This window comes from Odontesthes bonariensis, chromosome 7 (genome assembly GCF_027942865.1).
Source record: "Odontesthes bonariensis isolate fOdoBon6 chromosome 7, fOdoBon6.hap1, whole genome shotgun sequence".
NCBI classification, from domain to species: domain Eukaryota; kingdom Metazoa; phylum Chordata; class Actinopteri; order Atheriniformes; family Atherinopsidae; genus Odontesthes; species Odontesthes bonariensis.
In genome coordinates, this window is record NC_134512.1 from 22,202,233 (window position 1) to 22,219,719 (window position 17,487).

A 17,487-nucleotide genomic window follows, 5' to 3' on the forward strand; every position below is an offset into this window, starting at 1 on the left:
TTAAGGATCCGCGGAGACCCTGAGTAGGGGGCTGAATATTGGTAGGGACGTGACCCTAGCGTCCCTACCCAAAATTACGCCCTTGAGGTCATCCCAGTTCTCCTTTGCTTGAGCTGACTGCATGTGCTGCGTCATGGTGGTAAGATCAGAATGTAAGTCTGAGCATGGATTATAAAGCATAGACTGTATATAATCATCAAGGGTACACATATGTTCAAGCACTTTGAATTAGTTAGTTACATTTTCACTCATTTCAAACTTAACCTGTTGCAAATCCATACAAGGATACTCATGAAAAAGGAGAGAGGGCTAGCGCATTTTGTGGCCGCGGCCGCGGCCATGACTCTCCGAGGCCGCAGCCACGACCAGCCATGACTTTCCGAGGCCGCGGCCACGACCAGCCATGACTCTCCTGGCCGCGGCCAGCCGGCCACGACCAGCCATGACTTTCCGAGGCCGCGGTCATTACTGAGGGAGCAGCCATTAATGACGCTGAGACAGACGTTGCGAACAGGAATCAGGGGATTACCTTTCACAGGTAGGATTCAACATTATTATTGGTTGTATTTTGTCAATAGAATATTATTGTACTGTATTTGTGTCTGCCGAAATCGTAGCCAGCAAACGTTAAACTAGGATATGTTTATAGCCGGTGTTATGCCGAGAAGTGCACCCCCTGCTGGTCGTACTTTAAGGAGAGTCTGTGATGGAATGATTTGATATAACTACATCATAATTTGTTTACCTGATTGAATTAACGGATGCGAATCTCAACAAGTCCAAATTTGTATATAAAATTAAAATAACCAAATTTCATAGTTTCAGGTTAATTTTTATATAATTTCATCTGGGCTATAATGAATTGAGATTGTTAATAGAAAATGTATACCGTCTTTTGTGTTGACTACAAAAGTATTAGTCACGGCCCTTACTTTTGAATATATGTCCAATGATATAACAATAGTTAGGAATAGGAATACTCTAAACTGTACAATTGTCGGATTATCATAATTGTACACGTATTATTATTAATTTACATGAAGAGATGTGAAAAAAAGATGCACGAATGAAACACCATTGTCAGCTCAATATTATTTTTTTGGATAAATGTAATAATCCACACCTGAAACAGTTTACGCGCGCTCCCGTGAATGGGAATGCACTTCTCGGCATAACACCTCTGTTCACATGGCTATTAGGCCAACGGAGACTTCATAAATCATATATTCCATAACACAGGCTTAGATTACCACTAACACAAGAATGCTACTTTTGAAATAATGCAAATATTACTGTTATAACATTGACCATCATATTTCAGGTTTATTAATGACGTTTATTATGCCTGTATTATTCACATGTAATTCTTTCATCCTAACAAAAGTATTTACCTCATATCTCATACCCACCCCACAGATTGTCCGACTGAGAGTTGGTGTTATTCCCTCCATCTTCGGCTTACAGGTTCACCTACAAAGAGTAGGTGTATCATCATAAGGCTATTAGCATTCATAAATTGAAATATTATCAATAACAGGGCAGGGTGAAATGCTTATCCCTGTGTATGTATGTGTGTGTGTGTATTTTTATATATTTTAATATTATGCTTCTTCATTTTAGCCAGAAAAGGGCAGGACAACATGTTCTTCCAGAAAAGCTGAAGAGAGCCTGTCTGTGACCACTCAGGATGACAGCAAGTGCTAGTGTTTCTCAATCCCGGTCCTCAAGTACCACTGCCCTGCATGTTTTCGAGGTATTTTGGCATTTGCCGGTTACATCTCCAGGTGTTCACACAGCTGCCATTGAGTTGCCATGGCAACTGCTACTGTTTTACCTACAGTAAAGGTGTCAAAACCTTTATGTATTTGAATTAATTAATTATTTTTCAGACCCAGATAAGCCAGGAGGTCTAGGGCCAGAACACCACCTACAGGTACCGTACATTAACAGCAGAATGACAGTGTGTGATAGACTGGTCAGTAAGCTGTATTTATAAGACACTGATGCTCATTGTCAGCTGCCGCTGTTTTGGCAGCTCCAGCCTTGTCGTAATTTTGTACTTTGGAACGGGTGGAATAATGAGAATCCAGCTTTGTTATATACATATGTATGTGTATATATATATTTCTAGTGTAAGGTAGAGGATGTTTGTGTTGTATGTGTATTTATTTGACGATTGCCTATGGTGCCCTACGAATGAATGAGTATGTATATATACACACTGCTTGAAGATCATTCAAGCTGTTGACCTAACGAATTTTCCAATCATGTACTACAAGCTTTGTATCATTGAAGAGGAATAAAGACACTATACAGCTGTTAATATTTTTATGTAACATCTTTATCAAATCTGTAATAAAATATTTCACAAGGCCAAAACAATGTAAGAAAATATCTTTGATTTTTGCTTTTTTGGCTTCACAGCATAACTTTGTTATGACCATAGCATCAAGGTTCAAGGTGCAATGTTTTTTAAATTGCCAATTGTGCATGAACCGCAGTCAAGACACATGCATTTCTTGTTCAGGGATCTCTCGTGAGTTAACAGTCTAGAAAAATAGAAATACTATAATAAAATATAAAAAACACTGTACAAGAAGGTAGTTGTATATACACAAGTTTTAATATTTTGAATGGTATCAACCTAAAGCAAAACAAAATAAGCTAAAAGCCCTGAAAGAGGAGTGTTTTGCAGAGCTTCTGTCTCGTGCTCCCTTTTATGCAGGTCAAGAGAGGTCAGTTTGCAAATGTGGTGGAGCCTTATTTTCAGAAACACAGACACAAACAATGACAACAAGTTGGAATAATGGTTGTTGATGCCAAACTTTGTCTCCTCAATGTGTTCCCCAAGCTGAAAAACATCCTCCGTTCCAATCTCCTCCCGGATGATGTACGTGACTGTCGCCATCTTTACAGCTTTGCTGAAGCTTGGCGAATCACCCACTCTGCAGCTCTCAGCACCTTCACTGTGCCACATGATGGAATCACTAGTACACCGTTGTTTTTCAGGGCTAGAAAGTGGTAGCTATCATGAAATGATGAAGGTACAGCATCTCTGACCAAGCTTGCATGGCACACACCACAGGACAGCTTTTGCAGAATCTGGCGGACTACAAACCATGCGATGTAGTACAAAGCATTGTCCACAACATCCACCAGTATAAATATTGAGAAGCAGCTATTTAACATATTTAGAATGGTAATTTTTATGATGTTTAAAAAAGAAATACTCACATCATTAGGCTGAGTTAGTGAGTTTGAGGTTGAAGCTTCTGGGTCATCCTGAGTGGTCACAGACAGGCTTTCTTCAGCTTTTCTGGAAGAACATGTAGTCCTGCCCTTTTCTGGCTAAAAGGAAGAAGCATTATATTAAAATATATAAAAATACACACACACACAGGGATAAGTATTTCACCCTGCCCTGTTGTTGAGATTTGCATCCGTTAATTCAATCAGGCAAACAAATTATTATGTAGTTATATCATATCATTCCATCACAGACTCGCTTTAAAGTACGACCAGCAGGGGGTGCACTTCTCGGCATAACACCGGCTATAAACATATCCTAGTTTAACGTTTGCTGGCTACGATTTCGGCAGACACAAATACAGTACAATAATATTCTATTGACAAAATACAACCAATAATAATGTTGAATCCTACCTGTGAAAGGTAATCTCCTGACTCCTGTTCGCAACGTCTGTCTCAGCGTCATTAATGGCTGCTCCCTTAGTAATGGCCGCGGCCTCGGAAAGTCATGGCTGGTCATGGCCGCGGCCTCGGAAAGTCATGGCTGGTCGTGGCCGCGGCCAGAGAGTCATGGCCGGTCGCGGCCTCGGAAAGTCATGGCTGGTCGTGGCCGCGGCCTCGGAAAGTCGTGGCTGGTCGTGGCCGCGGCCACAAAATGCGCTCGGCCTTGCTGGGAAAAAGTGTCTGCACTGCACTATATGGTCTTCACACTGCAAGTATACTTTAGAATAAATTAAATGAAAGAAAATGAAAGAAAATCACAGGAAATATAAAATGACCTCAGAATAATGAGTTTTATTACTGGAAAAAAAAGAATAGTCTGCTGTTGATTGATAATATTCTCCCAAGGTGCACATGCAGGACAGGGAAGCTGCGACGAGTAAAATAGGTTAAAAATAATAGGCAGGATTAGGAATCACGGCCAAAAACCAAAACCTGTCTTGAATACTGTTTTGCATAGTGCAACAGTAAAACTGAATGCAAACTAAACTCTGAATTTGGAACATTGGACATGCATGTGAGTCTCTGTCAAGAGCTCAACTGCAGCTCTCTCTTGTGGTCAACTTACTGAATTGTCTCATGCTTCTTCATTTCACAATTGAACTGCTGAATTAAAGGGGAGGTTGTTGTTTTTTTTTAAACCTGGACCTTATATCTGGCATGAAATACATTCATCTACTCACCGATAACAGTTTGGTGAAAGTTGGCGTGCTTTGAAAGATATTTAGATCACTTGAGATCCGCATATCTATATAACGGGGGGCTTTCTACACACGCATCTACTGGGATGATGTCATCGACGCACGCACGTGCTCTGTGACGGTCGGCTATCTTGAGTTTGCTACTGCTAGTTTTGTGCAACACGGCAACTTGGAAATACACAATAACGAACCATGTTACCAGCAGCAGTAGCAAATCCCGATGACGTCATTACAGTAGTAGAAAGCCTGATAAGCCCCCGATAGCCCCCAATAACAACAACAGGGCAGCTCTGAACTAACAGTGCAATAGTACGCGTTCATTCATTCATTCATTCATTCATTCATCTTAAAGTATTGGTGAAATAAAGACAGATAATGCCTTATTTAGAGGCTGTATCAATGCCCTGTTCGCTCCTGTTATATGAACATACGCGGATCTTGAGTGATCTAAATAGCAACCGAAGGACGCCGACTTTCACCAAACTGTTATCGGTGAGTAGATGAACGTATTTTATTCCAGAATTAAGATCCAGGTTTAAAAACAAAAACAAAAAAACTACCCCTTTAATGTTATCTGCTTGACACCCCTGTGGAAGTCATAAAACGGTGGTGTGAGTGTGCACGTTATTTTTGTCTTGTCTGTGTTGGCCCTGTAATTGACTGGGTAAATCTCTTTTCCATCTCTCCCTTACTTCTCATCCTTAATTTAACTTGTTGGAATTAGCTCAAAAAGGAAATCCCTGCAAAAAAAAGAAAGAAGGAATTTACAAGTATATGTCTTTCACTGTTTTTTTCTGATGAGTAAACCATGTTTAATGTTTGGTCACAATCAAATCAGTCATGTTAGATTTTTGCTTGGGCCAAAGTGCAGCAAAAGAGCAAAAGCGCACTGTGCAAAAAACAACAAGAATATCAGCTCGTATATAAATCACCAGACAATGCAGGACGCAGTGACAGTGAAATAAATGTTGTGTCTGCCGTAAATGCGTTAAAGAATAAAACAGTTAGGAGAAAACAAATCTTTGTCATAAAACATGTACCTCAACTACAGACACAGGTGATATCACACCAAAGTACTTGACGTGGATCATCGTGGTGATCATATGATTACTTCTTTGAGAGAAGGTTAGCAGATTCTCATTGCAGATTTGACAGATCGAATCTGAAAATTGTAACAATACAGAATGAGATGCGGTGGATATAAAGCTGAAACAAAAAAAAGAAAAAAAACACTGAATACAACAATATAAATCAGCAGCAAATTACATCTGGAATATTCTGAGACATTTTGAAACAGCTGAGCAGGAATTGCAGTTTCTGTGTCTTTGCTGGCTTTTGAATCATTGCAATGAATACGCTGGCAGAAGTATTTAGGATATCGTGCTCATCCTCCACACAAACACTGACTCGTGTCAAAGTGGATTAGCCTGAGAAAAGCACTTGTTGAGAAAAGACCTGCACAGATGTATCCTGGAAGTGTCTAATCTGGCCAGACTCCAGAGCAGCAGGTGTCCGCTAACAAGGCTAACTGCTGATTAAGGTCAGGCTGCCATGCAGCAGACACACAAAGAGACTAATAGATGCCAAACATGATCCTATTTATCATTCTTCAACTCTGCCATCAGGGGACCTTGAAAGTGCTTCATGCACCTGACTTTCAGGGATCTGGAAGACGTGCGACACTCCCCTCTTTTACTGGATGTGATATATGTGCATTGTGAAGTATGGCTGCTGAGATCACACAAGTAGGACAGAGATCCTGAGTGGAAAAGATGCTCTATAATATCTGGTCTCTTTTCGTCTTGGCCACAGCTTCATGCCTTTTAGACCGTTCAGCTGACCAGACTGTCAGAACCTGCAGCCGGTCATGTGACACAGAAGTCAGGCTGAATATCTCTGAGGTTCAAAACAGAGAAGAGAGCAAACAAACCCAGACAACCAACAGGGCTGCCAAACAGGAATATTTCCTTAGTTTTTCTTGTACCACGGTGGCACATGTGGATATTTTATTTTATTTTATTATTTCCCTATTTTACATTCATTTGAATCATGTGGAGACTTTATGTTTTTTCTCGCAGAGGAAAGGTAGGTACTTATTATTTATTTATTCATTTATTTGGTGTATGATTTAATTCAATGATGTCCCTGCACATACGGAAATGAACAGAGGCAAATGGCATTGATATTTACAATCTGGACAAAAACAGTGACAGCAGTCTGTTCATGTGTGTATTGCAGAGACAACAGAATTAATCAAGCTGCATGTAATTCCTAAGCGTTCCGTTTAATTGTTTCAGTCAAAGTGGAGTGAGCACATTGTTGATTCTTGCTGAGGAAGAACCGAATAACTAAACATATGGTGAGTCTATAAGCTCCAGCTGATCCCCTTTCATTTTGTTTGAATTTCTTCAAAATGGCTGTTTAAGGCAGTAAGTTGTGTCATCTGGTGCTACTATTTGATTGTTTATTAGATGCTGAATACCAAAATATTAACAAAGAACATCAAGGTTCCACATGATGATAGTGAAACCTATCATCAATAAAACTGTTTTCCAGCCACAAGCACATCTATTATACATATATTATAAATTATTATATTTTTATTTTTATGCTCATTGTCTGCATAGATGTGGTTAGCTCCCTTTTGATTTGTTTCTTTATTTATTCTCAACAAGAGGAACAAATTGACAGTGTTAAGGTTTTTCCTACCAACCCCACAGGAGACTGAGTGCCAGCAGTGGACAGAGAGCTGCAGTGATGAAGACAACGACTCAGATGAGGACCTTTGTGGAATCCAGGTAAACGTCAATTTCATTGTCTGTTCATGTGAATTAGTTGTAACAGAAATGTGTCCCTTTGGCTAATTTGATTTCGCATTTAAAGCATCGGTAAATGTTTTTATAAATAGGTCATGAGTGACTGATTACACATCACATGTTTTATATAATTGTGTGCTATAAGTTAATACATAAGCAGGTATTGTAAAACAGGTTTGATAGACATGTTCAGATCATACACAATCATGTCTTAAAACAAATCATGATATAAATGTATGAGTGAATTTAAGTCGAGTGTGGGTGTAATCCATTTAATATTCAAAATCAAATCAAAGCGTTTCCTGCATTTCATGTTAAAAATGTAGTTTTTGTTCACGATGGGAGTAATAGCTGTCCTCACAGCTTTTGTAGTAGAAAAATGTGAGCGGTTTAACCCTTCAGCCCCATGTAGGGCTGAGCTATTGGACCGTAGGTAAGCGTATTAGTGTTTGTCTCAGCAGGAGAGCTGTGCCACTGACCTGTGTCACCCCCCCCAGCTTGATACAGACATGGAGGCAGTCAGGACTTTGTATTCAGACTCTGCAGTTGCTGTCAGGTGAACATCGAAACATCTTTTCTAAACATCTCTTCCCTGAAAAAATAAAGGATCTCTCCAGCTCTTCTGCATTCTCAAATTTTGCCCATTCTCTCTCTGTTTTTTCTTTGTTAGGAACTACGAGTCAATTGAGAGCGTGGATGTTGACTTAAACATTAACACCAACTTTTTGGATGTAAGTTGTATTTGCTTTACACACGATTGATTCAAGTTTTGTTATCAAGTTCAAATCAAGAGTCGTTCTACAACTAATTATAGTTCATTTAAATTTTTGAGTTGTTCTTTTTATTTCTCAATCTATATATATATATATATATATATATATAAGTTCAAACTCTAATGCCGGCATAATGTACCGCTAAAGTCCCTTCTAATTTATATTTGTGATTTTTTTTTTTTTGTTGCGATGGGTAAATCTATGATGGGCACATAACAAATGTTAGTGTTAGAATAACGAAGACATTTCTGTACAAGTTACAGTCACGGTGGGTCAGATTTACAAGTTTAAATTTCTGAGTTTGAAAAGATTTGTCAGAAATGCACCTATCATTTTCCAAATGGGGACAGCATGTGTCCTGAATCAATTCAATAGATTTGCTCTGTTTTTTAGTTGTTTTTTTTCAAATCCATTTCTCAAAACATATTCATGGTATTCAGTTAATAGCTGTGCTCTTACTTCTAACTTTCTAGCTTAAAAGGTTGTTTCTGGATGGATGACTCACAGAAACTAACCTGTAAGGATGAGCTCGGATGAAGATATTGAAATTGACATATTTCTTTAAAAACAATACGGGACAAATAGCAAAGCATTTTGAGTTAATTCCCCCCAGAAAGCTTATTTTGGCATATTAATTCAGCTTTTTTCTTTTATGAAATGTTTTTAACTGGACATTTTGGCGATTGAAATGTGAGCATACTGTTTGTTATCTGCAGGTAGAAGTGGCTAAAGCCTGGAGCATTAATCCATCAGAGCCCATTGTGATCCGCCTCCACTTCTCCATGTCTCAGTATCTGGATGGACCTGGTGAGAACCAGCAACGCTTCTGGAAACATAACTTACCGTAAATCACATGAAATTTTAATCAATTATGTTTTCTCACCACAGCACCCACAGTTGAGGTCCTTCAGCCATCTCACACTGATCGTTTCAGTGAAGTGCGACAGCTGCAGAAGTGAGTGCTCATACCTTGACTTTCACAACGGTGATTAATAGATTGTTCTGTGCAAACTGAACAAAGCTTCATCGACACTTTTTTTATGTGATTCATACTCAACCAACTGATTGGATAGAGACCAACTAGTCATTTTTTTCCCCCTCAGTATTCTCACAGTCTTCATATCTCGACAATGGGCACACCTGACAAATGACAACGTCGTAGTCCGACGGAAGAGCAAACACAGCTGGTTCAGGCCAAGTGGGACCATCAAGAAGTTTCGTCCGAGATTCAGCATCCGGCTACCACTTTCAAAGTATGATTTTGCTTAATAACAAAGCTGCTGCTTTTCAGATGATTGGATGAATCTTTATCTTGGGTGTATTCATCCACTCCTTTTTTATTCACGAGCAGGCCACATCAGATCTACGAACCAGCTCTGAGAGGAAGGACTAGTTTAAGAGCAATGAAACAAAATCGTTTCACAAACCATACAGCTTCCTACACCATCAAGAATCCAGTGGGGGAACTTTTTACGTACACACCCAGTGGAAAGGTTAGGACTCCTTATTAATAATTCATCCATTTTCTATATCAGCTGCATCCTTTTCAGGGTTGTGGTGGGCTGGAGACTGTCCCTGCCACTAAAGGACAACCTGGATAGGTCGCTAGTACATCACAAGGCCAACACAGATACAAGCAAGGCAAACAACCATATTTGCACTCTCTCCCCACAAAGTCAATTTAGAATAATCATTTAACCTAAAATGGTTGTTCTTTGGTCTGTGGGAAGAAGCCAGAGTACATGGAGAGAACATGCAAACTCCACACAGAAAGGCAAGATTCAAATCGGGAACCTTCTTGCTGTGATACCAGTTACACCACCATGTAATTCTATTTTCCTCTATTGAATTTAGAGATCTGAATAAATACATTGAAGCACAAAATGACCAACCAAATTTTGGGAATTTCTATTTGCCCAGTGGGTCCTAGTAGCTGAAAATGATTATTGGTTGACAAACAATGGTAAGACATTGTGTTAGAGATGTTGCCAATTTTAACAATGATCAAGTTTAACATTTTGTGTTTGTTTAACCAAAATTCTATGCCAAATATCATACCTTTTCTAAACAATATGATCTTTATCATTTGCAAGGCCCAAAGCAACCCCAGGCCATATTTTCCCTCAATTATCTTAATGTTATTATTAATGTTATTAAGCTTTTGTGTACCTTTGTCAATGAAATAGAATCACCTTTGCTATCTCTCCATTGAGGGCAACACAGGACATTCTATAAACCTATACTATTTTCCCTCCAGCATCCTAATTTAGGCCTCTTTTACAAGGGCCATCCAAAATCTAAGAATCACAAATAATGTAATTTTGATGAATCTGACCAATCCTTGTACATCTAAAGAAAGACACGCTCATGGACATGACACTTGGTTGTTCTTTATGGCTTCCAAAAAGAAATCACCTATCCAAGACAGCCGCTCTTGGAGTAGTAGTTCTTCTTTGGCTCCTATACCATCTAACAAGAAGATGAAAACATCTAAAGTTGTCGAAAATACATTTCTGAGCATGACATGTGTCTCTGTTGTGTTGTAGCCTGTCGCTGAGCTTGCAGTTATCTTTCTATGTTTTCCTCAATGTATCTTTTTAAGTTTAAGACTTTTTTGTCCCCTTCTGCCACAGAAGGTGATGGTCTCAGCAGTCAAATCATCAGCACAGCTGAGCACCAAACAGCTTGTGGAGCTGCTGTTCACCTCTCAGGCCATCGGACACTGTAAGAGCACACCAAGCCTGCAGCACGGCTTCTTGGTACAGGTAAAGAAGGATGTCCTGATATGATGGTGAGATCATCAAATTATTATGTGCTGTAAATGATTGAAGCAGCTGTGCAACAACGGCCGTCAACTACTATGTTCTTGTAGCTTTTGAGGGGTATCATTCACAGAACAAATAATAACGATATTAAGAAGAATCTACCACAGAAGTAAAACCTATTCAAACCCATCAAGATGCTGGTTGAACTATATATGAAAAGATATATATTTGTCATAGGAATGAAATCCGCTGAGGCGAGAGAACACACAAATCTGTCCTTGTAGGAATAGTTAGAAATGTAATCTGAATGGCCAGAAAATAAAACAATAATTGTTTTCAAGATTATCTCAATACAACCTTCATTAAGATAAAATTGAAGGAAATAATAATTTTAGAATACATGAAAAATGTTTACTCCTTTAAAATAAATGCATTGGAATCGCTTAATGTTGTGGCTATGAACAAATAGACGACAGAATACACGCAAACTTCATCATTTGTTTGTCATTATGTATCCAGATAATGAGGTACGCCGAGCAGAGAATCCCAACGCTGAATGAATACTGTGTTGTCTGTGATGAGCACCACGTCTTTCAAAATGGCCCTATGCTTAAGGTACAAGCGTTTAAAAAAAACAAAAACAGATGGCAGTGTTAGACGCTCAATCAGTAACAACTGTAAATGAGGATGTTGGTTAATACATCCTCAGTATTCTGCTATGTGTGATTGTAGCCAGCAGTTTGCACCCGGGAGCTGTGTGTGTTCTCCTTTCATATGTTGGGGGTTATGTCTGGAGCCACTGAAGAGGTCGCAACCGGTGCAGAGGTCAGCAGCAGCTTCACATATTGTTTTAGTGATTACAAGTTAGAGTTCAGTGTTCAAGTAGTCTCTGCTCTTACAGGTGATTGACCTGCTGGTAGCCATGTGCAGAGCTGCTCTTCAGTCGTCACGCAAGAGCATCATATTTGAACCATACCCCTGCATTGTTGATCCGTCCAACCCAAAAACGTTGGCCTTTAGTCCTAAGGTATGAGCTGGAAGTTATAATTGACTTGATTTGTAATGGAATGTTCAGTTTTTCACGTTATTAATGTTGAGCAATCATATTTTGTTTTGTTTTTTTGCTACAGAAAAAGAGCTATGACAGGCTGCAAAGAGCTCTGGATGGTGTCTTGTTGGTCAGGAGGATGTCCCAGGTGACTGATTTTTAAATAAACCCCATTTGTTGCTATTCTCATGACTCAAATCTGATTCTTTAGTCCAAGAATAAATAAAAAAGCCAATAAAATTAATTTTAGTCATTTATCATATACAGGGTCCGTATTCTGAGACAAAGAAGCAGATGGACAAGATAGACCCTCTAGCTCATCCTTTACTACAATGGTGAGAGGCAGGATCTAAACTGGCCTTTCATTTTAGTTGTTGTGTAAAGTTATATGTGTCAGCTGACATTCCAATCCATGTTCATTTAGAATAATGTCCAGAAATATGTTTTTATGTCTCATAACAGGATTTTAGCCAGCAACAGATCACACATTATCAAACTTCCACTGAAGAAGGTATGTTGGAGCAGCCTAAAACTGATTTCTCAAATATGTGGTTTTGTGGTTGATCCAATTTTGTTATTTGTTTGTTATTCTTCTTCATCTCATCTCTCTTAACAGTAATTGTTTTGCAAAAAAAAAAAAATCAAAGAACACCTGTTACGGCCCCAAATACACTCAAACTTGGACACTGTGGCCGATTGGAGGAGCTGCAATGATCAAGTTCACATTTTTGCAATAATCTAAAAAAGTAGTTAAGTTACAAGTTGCAATTAATCAATATCGCCACTTTTTAATCTTCTTCCCCTCATTTTTTAGAAAACCTATTTTGAGTGTTTTATTGGTAAATGCTGGACATAAGAAACCTGACTCAGGATTATCAAGTTGTTTAAGAAATGTCAATACATCAAAGCATTTACATTTTTCAAAGGTCAATTATTTTGCATGAAAAAAGTCATTTTCTAACATTTTCAATGACTCATGGGTCTCTTGACAGGAAACAGACACATGATAGCTATAATTTTAAGCAGCCGTGTGGCAACCCATGCCTCCTATTGATGCTTTGGGTGTACAAAGGTGCAGCATTAAAATACCTTGGTACTCATGTTGTACTGGGTGGCTCTTGCCCTGGAGGAAGGGCCACTGTCCACTTTTCAGAGAGTCAATGGTTTAGTCTCCAGTCCACTGTGTGAAGGGGTAAATATGGCTTTTTTTGTGAAAGTCTTTGAAGCAAAGAAAAAGGTATACTTACCAAGCCATCAAATGTGAACAGCTCAAATGCTCGCTGTCGGCCCTCACCCTGATTTTTGCTGATTGTGCGTATAATTCCAAATGAGGATTAGAATTATAAGAAATGTATTATATTTGATGCCGTCCTTTAGTCATTTCATGCTGTTACTGCTCTGCCATTTATTTGTATCATCTGCTTTTCAACAGCAACTGAATTTTATGCACACGCCCCATCAGTTCCTGCTGATCAGCAGCCCTCCATCCAAAGAGGCTCGCTTTCAAACTGCCAGGAAACTCTATGGCAGCACTTTTGCCTTCCAGTGAGCAAATTCAAAGTTGATATTTTAAATCAAAGATTTCTATATCAGTGCTTTTTTTTTTTTTTTTTAATACGCTTTGACTCTATTCTTTCGTCTTTCAGTGGGTCCCACATTGAAAACTGGCACTCCATTTTGAGAAAAGGCCTAGTTAATGCCTCTTACACAAAATTTCAGGTAGGATCCAAAAACATTTAAGTCTTCAAGAGTTCTTATTTTCTTTGAACATTTTACTATAGATTTCATACTCTATTGTTTTGTTGTTGTTGTTGTTGTTCTCATTTCCTTTTAAAGCTTCATGGTGCTGCCTATGGAAAAGGTATCTACTTGAGTCCCATTTCAAGCATTTCATTTGGATATTCTGGTGAGAATACACACTTCACCACTTTAGTTAAAATAGTATAATCACTCTGCTGGTGACCAGCGCCTACTGACCCCTTCATGTTTTTCAACTCGTCATTTTTCAGAGATGGGTAACGGTCAACACCAAATGTCAACCAAAGAAGAGCTCATAGAGAAATACAACCGAATAAATACATCCAAACAGGTCAGATGTAATTTACTTTCATCTCATCACTGCGTAGGTCCACTCGGTACAGAAAAAAACCCACCCTCCCTTGTGTCTTATAGCTCATCCTGCTTTCTCTCATTTATTTAGGAAGAATCGGGGCAATCCCGGTTTCTGCAAAGCCATAACCTAAACTGCATTGCACTCTGTGAAGGTGAATTATTAGACGGTAGTGTCAAAAATTGCACCGATTTCATGATGTAAGTTTACAACTTACAGAGCTGTCTGTGTGTTAACAGTGATAACCTCAAAAGACCTTCAAAAACATGGGAAAATTTGGGTGTGTCCTGTATCCGACCACGTGTGCACACGCTTCCTCTTTGTGTGAGTAAAATATAAAGCAGCACATTTCATTCTGCTTCTCACCCTTTTTCCAGACTGTATTTCAGTTTTCCACGACAGTCTGCTTTTGTCTGGAACAGGTATGAAAATGGTCAGGTGGGAGATATGCACATTAATACTCAAGAAGAGGAAATCCAGAAGGAAATCTTACAAGTAATTGATTCTAAGTCCTGCTGAGCCAACCAAAGTACACAAACATGCTGTGTCTCAAAACACTCCTTTTGATATTCAATGTAAGTCTGCACACGTATAAACTGATTTTTTTTTTGTAATTGTTTTACATTTTCAAATAAATCTTTTCAACAGATTTGAAGGTTTTTCTTTACATATTTAATCCAGATTTCCTTTGACTCAAAAGTTTACGTGCTTGATTCTTTGAGTAATAAAAGTGCTCAACCACAAGATGGAAGTGGAACTCATGGCCTCCTTGAGGAACTTTTTCATTACAAACGCAGAGCTAAGGACACTGTGTTAAATGTTGTCACAATCATAAACAGAATGTCTGTGAAGTGGACACTGCAAGATGTTGGCATTAGATGGTAACGTCATCGCCTGCAGATGCAGGTGTCGAATGGAGTCTGAATCATGTTCTCCTCTCTCACATTCCAGATGCGTCCGTGGAGTCAGACATAAACACGATCACGTGACCTTACACTAAAACTAATGATTTTTTAAAAATCAAAAAATGCATTGGAGCGTCTGCATGAATATCATGGTAACAGGTTTACCAATAGATGGATAACTTCATTTCGACTAAATGTGATTGTTCTGAACAATATAAACTCCACTGAGGACCACATATTTGTGCTCATTGTCTGAGTCTGTGAATAACCTGGGGTGCATACTATCCTGTGAGGCAGAAATGCACCATTATAACAGCATACTGGTTCCATATGAGCCCTGCAGCTGCCTCCTGACCTCATCGCTTGGAAGTGCTTTAAACAGAGCTTCTCTGAAAATATCTTTTCCCCATCTAGAAAGAGATTTTCCGTCTTTTTACAAGTCCTGTTTTTTTTCTGGTTTTATGCAGATTTGGAAAAAATAAGTTGCATCTTCAAGGTGTGATTGTCCATATATATTTCATCCACTCAAAAGAGGCATAAGTGATGTGACAAGCATTTTCTGGGTCAGCCCAGCAGGCGATGGACTAAAGGGAAGAGAACTGTGAAGTTGCTGTTATAGCCCAAAGGAAGACAATTTTCTGGGACCATATGGCCCTCTGATGATATTGCAGCAGAAAGATTGTGTTGAAAACCACCACCTTTTATTGCATTGATATTTCTCTGTCGCTTTATTCAAGTAAAATTGTATTTTGGTGCAATATCTGCAAAACCGCACATTAAGAGTATGAAATTATAACAATCAACTCTGAATCAGTTTAAGTAAACAATTACTTCGACTGCATGCCTTGTTTAATCTCATTAACTCATGTTTATTCAACCATGTAACTCAAGCAACCACCCAAATAAAAAAAACCTGAGCCCTCTAGCATTTTACAAAAAAAAAGAAAAGAAAAAAACAGAGCAACACTGTGAGACTTTATCAAATGAAGCAAAAATGCTGCATGTGCCTTTAAGAGCACAATGTCCCACTCTACATGACTTTCTCCGAGCCTCATATGTTTGCTGGCATCAGCTGTCCTCAGCGCTGAATAGAGCAAGGACATCTTTTACTTCATGTGGATGGGATTAGAAGAAGAAATACCCTCATCATTCTGCTGGCTGTCATCCCAGAGCTCAGGAGACAAGATGGAAATGCAGCATGGACAGAAGACGGAGAGAAGTTCAAGATAAGTCGCAAGTTTGGATTACAAAGCTGTTGAGTTTTCATTTAGTTTGCTTTTAGACTAATTGAACAAGAAGCATTCTACAGATCTCAAGGGAGTTGAGTAAATAAGCCGAGGCTGCAGGCTCAGAAACAACAACCCGCATCGTTATTGTCTTTCTTTCTTGGCAATGACTTAACAAAGAGGACACATGAAGAGTTCAAATGCTGCATACAGCTCTATTATGGAACCTCATTCCACTTCCTTCACTCCCTCTGTCGCATTCTCATCTTCATCACCGCAACCTGGCCAGGGCAACTTCAGAAGGCTCAGCTGCATAGAAGACAACAGTCCCTATCCAATCCCCGGCCTCGCAGCAGACATCCTGCACATGCGAGTTAAAGAGGGAAGCAAGATCCGCAACGTACTGCGGTTTGCAACAGCTCGCATGCAAGGGAATGGGGGAGACAGCAGCAGCACATCCCTGAGACAGGTGGTCTTCACTGGCTCAGGCAGAGGAGTCACCAAGACTATCACCTGTGTGGAAATCCTGAAACGTAAGGTGTCAGGGCTGCATCAGTTGTCCAAAATTTACTACAAGACTCTGAATGAGGTCTGGGAGAGTCCACAGCAGGGAGCACCAGGTATAACGGTGGAGAGAACGGTCCCTGCCATCTGCATCCTGCTCTCCAAAGACCCTCTGAATCCCCAGGAGCCTGGCTATCAACCCCCACAAACCCTGTGTGTTTCTACAGAGGATGCAGTGAGGCGCGGAGATCTGCGGAGGACATCTGGGAGCCCCTCCCCACAGCATGCTGCCAAGAGACTCTGTCTGGAGGATTGGACTGTCTGTCCTCCCTGGACCTCCAAAGTCTGACTGCATGATGTGAAAATATCAGAAAACTTAAGCTTACTTTTGTGTCAAAGGAAAACAATACTAAAGCATTTCAACTTATGTTCATGTGAGATATTTTGATGTATATACTAATCCAAAGTAGCATGTCAAATTGTGTTATTTGCAGTACTTTGTAAATTTGCAATAAAAAGTAACATATGTACATGAGCTATTATCAACTGTATTTTAATCAGTCACATCAGTAGCAAAACATTAGTACTATAAGATCTTTCTTTTTGAAAAATGATTTATGGACAAACCCGCCTCTCGCCCGATGACGCTGGGATAGGCTCCAGCCCCCCCGCGATCCGACCGGCAGATTAGGCGGGTATAGAAAATGGATGGATGGATGGATTTATGGACAGAAGAATAGACTGGGTTCAACTAACTTCCACAATGGTGGAGTCCTTTTTAAAAAAAAAGATATATCACAAAATCAAATAAAGCATCTTGGAAATACACCTCAACTTTGATGTTGCATTGTGCATTAAGAAAGCAGAAAAAGCCTTATTGAAGAGAGAT

At 39.4% G+C, this 17,487-nt stretch overlaps 2 protein-coding genes and 1 long non-coding RNA gene across 3 annotated transcripts in view; all 3 read left to right on the forward strand.

Annotated features, from left to right (window-relative positions):
• Positions 1-17,487, forward strand: part of cox5aa (cytochrome c oxidase subunit 5Aa) — a 131,219-nt gene that overhangs the window by 109,432 nt on the left and 4,300 nt on the right. The gene's annotated exons all lie outside the window — the stretch shown is intronic.
• LOC142384722 (uncharacterized) lies at positions 518-1,889 on the forward strand. Its single transcript, XR_012770105.1, has 3 exons — positions 518-538; positions 1,417-1,479; positions 1,621-1,889. It is a non-coding gene; the product is annotated as an uncharacterized LOC142384722 (long non-coding RNA).
• LOC142384879 (protein mono-ADP-ribosyltransferase PARP6-like) lies at positions 3,846-14,482 on the forward strand. The gene is made up of 22 exons (XM_075471186.1): positions 3,846-3,965; positions 7,172-7,249; positions 7,729-7,823; positions 7,938-7,998; positions 8,757-8,847; positions 8,929-8,995; positions 9,144-9,293; positions 9,392-9,533; positions 10,674-10,805; positions 11,325-11,420; positions 11,538-11,630; positions 11,707-11,832; positions 11,936-12,001; positions 12,121-12,188; positions 12,316-12,364; positions 13,286-13,398; positions 13,500-13,572; positions 13,690-13,759; positions 13,863-13,942; positions 14,054-14,117; positions 14,203-14,287; positions 14,386-14,482. Exons 1-22 carry the CDS (start codon positions 3,846-3,848, stop codon positions 14,480-14,482), a joined length of 2,016 nt encoding a protein of 671 aa, XP_075327301.1.

What these genes read in the sequence shown, in the direction of transcription:
- LOC142384879 (XM_075471186.1), top strand. Translation starts at nt 3,846, where the DNA reads ATGGCTGGTCGTGGCCGCGGCCTCGGAAAGTCGTGGCTGGTCGTGGCC. An exon ending in GACTCTGCAGTTGCTGTCAG is followed by an intron (nt 7,824 to 7,937) that starts GTGAACATCGAA and finishes TTTCTTTGTTAG; the next exon opens with GAACTACGAGTCAATTGAGA. An exon ending in AGCACGGCTTCTTGGTACAG is followed by an intron (nt 10,806 to 11,324) that starts GTAAAGAAGGAT and finishes TTATGTATCCAG; the next exon opens with ATAATGAGGTACGCCGAGCA.